Below are 6067 nucleotides of genomic sequence, written 5' to 3'. Positions count from 1 at the left end.
AAGAAGCAAATTGTGTAGTTAAATACTAGACCCTATTCTTAAACTTTTTCCGTAATGGTCCTGTATTAATTAAATTCTAATATGTATTTTTATGAATGTAAGTGCAAAGATTTAGACATAATTTATTCAGCATTCATTTATATTTTTTAAGAGTCAATCTTAATTAAATATAAATGATGAATGATATAATAATAATCTATAAAACTACTATTACATTGCTACTACATACATTTTTTCTCTATTTTCATACAAGGTTGATCTCTAACAAATAAATGAAGGTTTATGGCATCAATTTTAAGTAATAAAATTAAATGTATGAATATTATAAATCAAAATTTTCAATGAAGCAAATTGTATACTCAAATACCAGACCCGATTTTTAGTGCAAGAAATAGAAAGCAGGGTTAGTTTAGAAAGATATAAATGTGATGTAACCAAGTATATGAGAAAGAGATATAAATGCTCCTAGAAAATTAAACGTGTACTTGAGAAACTTTATATACAAATGATGACTCTTGAAACATTAGTTTCAAGGTTAATCAATTAAGATTCTATTTTGGTTACATCACTCCAACTCATAATTGGAACCATGGAGAGACAAACTAAAGCTAAAGCAGAAGGAATTGAGAATATACAAAGTAACTTTCCCTACACTTCATCAAAGCTAAAATATGTTGGCTAAGTGTGTTCCTACACTCCCTAAACTAAAGCCATAATAATTCCTCTATGAAGGTTTTTGTATACTAAAGAGAGCAACTAACATCATATATGATGCCCTTTTTCAAGAATAAGACTTAACCAATCCAAAGTTGACAAATGATCTTGACCTGAAAATACCACTAAAGAGGGATCTTGTTGGAGAATCCTGAGGGACAGATTTTGAATCATTAGGACAACCCTTTACTTGAAGTATAGTGTTGCCTATTGATTGCTGAATCGATTCTATGGTTTTCGAATTGACAATGCAACCCGAAGCTCCTCGAACATAAAACGTATTAATAGCTTTGTCCCCTTTAGTGGTCACTTCTGCTCTCGTAACTGCGAGGCTGTTTTCTCTAAAGATTCGTGTGACATCGGATAGTAGTCCGACTCTGTCAGTAGTGCACAGTTCTAGCTTCAATCCCTGAATCAGGAACAGATCAAACCAAATTAGTAATCATATAAAATAAAATAAAGACTAATAACCTAAGTTACGTTTGATAGAGAAAATAAACCAAAAAATGCATAACTGGCATTTGTATAAAATAAGAAAGGACTATTTAAAATGCAGAAGATTTCTTCACTAAAGAATAAAAGTTTAGTAAAATCTAAGAGCAAAGGACAATAATCACTAGTAAAAAACACACAATGGGATACAAGAAGAAAAGGCTAGTAGTTATTAAAATATTGTTTAGGTTTTGTCAAGCCATCACAAAATAGTAGCTTCAGTTCAATGTTAGACTAACTGTTTACAAAGATTGCTTACATGACATCAAAGATACAAATAAAAAGAATAAATCTCCAGACATAGAAAAATAAATCATAATAATATACAAGCATGGCACTTAAAAGCATGACTGTAAGTTCCATATGCAAAATTTTAAGCTAAACTGAAACAGATAATCACAAATGTAGTAAAATAAAGATACTCACCTCAGAAACTCTTCTTTCAATTGCAGCCTCAAGACATTGAATCACTCTTTGTCTTTCTGCATCTGATTTTACAGGGGAACCATCTATATGTCTGATGTAATATTCCTACACAAGCAACAATAAAATACTTAGCAGATTGTCCTTCAAAGACAAGCATAACAAAGTGGTAACAAATCTCGTACCTGATATGCTTCTGGCCCCTCGGCGTCGATATTTGCATGAAAAACCACATACTGCATGTCTGTCAAAGTACAAACTGTATCGAATAAAAGCTTTGGCCTATCCTTAGATTGGATAGTAACCACAGAGTAATCCTTGTCAAACCAATTCACAACATTCACATTTGGTCTTTGCTTCTCATCAAAGTCATCATCATTAACTCTGTCGTAATCCCTGTCGGCAAACAACATCTGATGAAGCCTTCTCTCAGTGTGTGTGACTTCATCAGTGACAACAGTTTTTGCAACCCTATTCTTGTTCCCACCACCAAGCACATTGCATAGAAGCTCCTTGATTAAAGATAGCTTCTGAGGGTCAATGATAGCAGATCCCGTCTCTTCATTTACATGCATCACAGCCGCGGCGCGCGCATTGTGAGTCCACACCTCTGCATTCAATATGTTGCACTTGAGGTTTGTTAGAACAGCACTCACTTCTGAAAGAAGCCCTGGCCTATCACTCCCTAATAGCTCTATTGCAGTGTAGTCCATTGTTTGTTTCATCCCCACAGATCTCATAGGAGATGTAAAACAAGATTCGGGACCAAGAGACTGAACAAATAAATGGCAAAAACAACAATATAGTCAGTGGATATGTACATTCAATCAGAGAAGAACTTATTATACAATACCAAATAAGACACACACCTTTGTAATGTAATCCAGAATAGCCTCATCTGTAACTTTGTTTCCATCTTGGCCAGTAACATTAAAAACTGGTAGACAAGAATAAAAAAAATCAAATTTTCCCAAAAGAAATACAACAATTCTAGGAAAAAACATATAAGAAATTGATTAAGAGTAATAGTAATAAAATTGTTACCATCCATGAACCATCCACCATCTGAAGATATATAAGCCTTAGTTATGATGAGATTTAGATCAGTGAGAATTTGTACAACTTCAAGAAGTATTCCATACTTGTTTGCACTATCAACCTGCAAAATACAGTTCACATTTTAGTCATTAAGGGAAAAAAATTCAATCACAAGAGAATCAATTCCAATAAGCAAACAGAATGAGAGAAAAAAATAAGGTACCCTTATAACAGTGGCATTCTTGCAGGATTCATTATCAATTACAACTCTGACAAGACAAGACAACAAGTTGACAAACATGTGAGGAATGGAATCATTGAAAATATAAAAATGGAAAATAAACAAAATAAAAGTATTTCATTCAAAGTGGTACCTGGGAGGGTTCACTCTCCTGAAGAGTTTCTCATATTCATCATCCATGTAATGAGAGAAGCTGCTCATGTTGACCTCAGACATAAAAGCTATCAGAGAAAACAAAACAAGCCAAACCAATCAGAAGACAGAACATTGAAACAGAACCTTCATAACCAATGACAAGAAAAAGCTATAAATATGTGTATATATTATAAAGATATATGCTAATAAAAAACACAGAAGAGTTTGTGTGTGAGAGAGAGAGAGGGCTAGGAGACAAAATGAGGTGGTGAAAAGAGAAGTGACCAATGGTAAAGAAGATAGAAAACACAAGAATAACTGAGTTTTGAAGAAAGGCCAGAGCAATAAAAAGTGGTTGGGTATGCTTAGCTGTTAATATATTCTAAAATGAAGGAATCACATAACAAAACCAACTCATTAGACCAATGAAACCTTTACATTGTAGAGAGAGCCAGAGTGTGTGAGGGCCATAAGCACACACAGAAAAATGAAGACAGAGAAAGAGATAGGTAAAAAACATGGATGAGAAAACTGTGGGAAGAAGAAACAAATATGCAGAGAATGGAAACATAAAAATTGAACAAATTGAGAGATTTAACACAAGCCCTACATCCCAATTTTTTCTTTTTACCACCCCAGAAAGTCTGAAACCAATTCCATAACCCAAAAGGAAACAATAAATTCAGATTAACAAAACCGAGAAAGCAAAACTAAAAAAAATCAATTTTTGGAATGCCAAAAGCATAGAAACATGAATCTAAAACAAAATGGGAAAGAAAATCACCTACCCATTACAGGTGCTGAGGATTGGTGATCTGATAAACCAAAATATGTGAATGTTGTTGTTATGAAGTAATAGTGGTTATATATACACACAAATATCTTTGTTTTAATATATATACACCTTCTTTGATCTTGTTCTCTCTATGATTTAGGAAAGTAATAATAATTTACAATCCTAATATTAAAATATTGATTCTTTCCTAAACATTAAAATTAAAATCGCAGATACCTCTCTCTCTCTTTCACTATGTATCCCTCTTCACCGTGATCCTTAATTTTCCGTTTCTGTTACTCCTTCGAAAAAATCAGTGGCATCATGTTCTGTTATTATTTAAATGAAAATTAGAAATTCGTGAAAAAACGGAAGAAAGGGAGGGAAATGAACGGGTTTTAAAGGCGCACGTTAGCGAGACACGTTTCGTCGGGAAGGGGAAGGAAGGAGGACAGTTATGGGGCTTGTGCTAAGGTACGCACCGGGATAAATGAATCACGTGTGTGAAGGTTCAAAAGAAAAAGGCATGTACGTAAAAAATGGAAACACACCAACTTTGATCTAGTGATTAGTGATGTAAGAGTAAGATAAGACCCACTGAATTCTTATATAAACAAAATGTTAAATATTCAATTCTCAATAATAGTATTTGTTAAGAGAGATAATTACACACTTAAAATAGATTAGTTCATTATTCATAGATAACGAAATATCTTAATACTACAAAAAAAAAATGGACAGAGATCAATGTCTTAATAATATCACATTATCTATCTCGAGTCAATCACTTATTGCCAAATAATATAATAAAATTTTAAAAAATAAAAAGTAACATTATAATTGAGTCATTTGCCCGAGACAAGAAATAAAAATCTATTTACAATAGATAATCTATATCCATTAATAAATAGTGAATATATTTATTTCCAAACTAATCTTCTCCATTTTGGACTGTCATAAAAATATATTTCGTGAAAACATTTTGAAAGTATTGATTTTAAATTATTTAGAAAAATTATAAATCGTAAAACTAAGGTTTGATTCCAGTAGTGAAAGACATACATGCCCATTTATTTAGTATGTTGCATTGTGATCAAGGGTTTAAATCAACTAATAAAACTTTGCCTTTTTAAGAGTTGTTAACGTTTCAGCAAGACAACAAGTAATGCAATTTCTTACAATCTTTACAAATTACAATGAACTTGGCCAGATTATCAATATCTCTTGACACGTAACAAGGTTAGAGACGCTTGTTACAAAGTAGACCAAGAAATATAAAAGCAAAGTTTAGCATGTTTTGGGCACCAAAGCAACCCACACATTCTTGATTCCTATGCTAGTCGACATTCCAAACATCCAAAATCATTGTGCCTACAATTTGATGGCCCCAAACTAACCACTACAAGCTACCACCCTTCTCAGGTCACCAAACCCTCATCCTCAATTACATACAAAGAGAACCACCATCACATTGAGTATGATATGCTCATGACTTGTCTATCATGCCCACATCAATTTTATTGCTTACATGTTGATGATGATGGTGGGTTGAGCTATATGGTTAAGGGCTCATACCTAGGGATAACAACTTAACCTGAACTTGTGAGTACTCGTTCAAACTCAACACAAAATTAAAATGCAAAAAAAAGGTTTAACTGAGTTTAGATTTGAGTTTCGGTTTCCCCAATTTTAAATATTGGGTTTGAAATCTTATTTGATATAGATGATATCCGCCCACACCCTATTTTAAATATGACATGTTCTGGGTTGGAGATACCCAACAATGCAAAGATGATACTCTTTTTTTCCAACCTCGATAGGGTTCGTGAGTTGGGGTTTGTAATGGTACGGATCTGCACTATTGTCCTTCCTTCTCCCCTTTTCAATTTGTAACGGTTCTAGGAGTTAAGTAGAGGGTAGTGATTGAGTTTCTTTTTGGTTTCATTGACATGTTTTATAACAATCAACCCCTTATGTTAAAAATGTGACCTTATTCGGGAATAATGTAAAACAAGTTGAAGATTCAGGACACCTCTACTAGGATTTTGGGAAAATGGACACCTCTGCTAGGGTTTTGGGAAAATCCTTATGCCAGGAGGAGGACATGCTATGTAGAAGCACAAAAAAGAAGAAGTTAAAATTAGATATTTAACTGATAATACCCCTCTGGTGTTGGAAGTACCTAGTATGCGAGATAGCACTACAGGGAAAGGTATGGCTTCTTTTAGGGAAATGATCCTTTCTTTCTC

General features: G+C 33.4%; 1 protein-coding gene across 2 annotated transcripts; it reads right to left on the bottom strand.

The window, feature by feature from the left end:
• Nucleotides 1–539: 539 nt before the first annotated feature.
• LOC109340249 (ACT domain-containing protein ACR4-like) lies at nucleotides 540–3954 on the bottom strand. Of its 2 annotated transcripts, none has more exons than XM_019577884.1 (8): nucleotides 3832–3954; nucleotides 3042–3129; nucleotides 2891–2936; nucleotides 2674–2788; nucleotides 2499–2566; nucleotides 1815–2402; nucleotides 1633–1737; nucleotides 540–1123 (listed from the first exon to the last, which is right to left on the bottom strand). In XM_019577884.1, the coding sequence occupies exons 1-8, from the start codon at nucleotides 3833–3835 to the stop codon at nucleotides 782–784; spliced, it is 1356 nt and encodes a 451-aa protein (XP_019433429.1). In that variant the 5' UTR covers nucleotides 3836–3954; the 3' UTR covers nucleotides 540–781. The 2 variants fall into 2 exon arrangements, with proteins under 2 accessions (XP_019433429.1, XP_019433430.1); XM_019577885.1 differs by having other exon boundaries at nucleotides 3828–3907.
• Nucleotides 3955–6067: the final 2113 nt, after the last annotated feature.

Source organism: Lupinus angustifolius, unplaced genomic scaffold (genome assembly GCF_001865875.1).
Source record: "Lupinus angustifolius cultivar Tanjil unplaced genomic scaffold, LupAngTanjil_v1.0 Scaffold_150_51, whole genome shotgun sequence".
Taxonomy (NCBI): Eukaryota; Viridiplantae; Streptophyta; class Magnoliopsida; order Fabales; family Fabaceae; genus Lupinus; species Lupinus angustifolius.
This window is presented reverse-complemented; position numbering and strand designations above follow the sequence as displayed.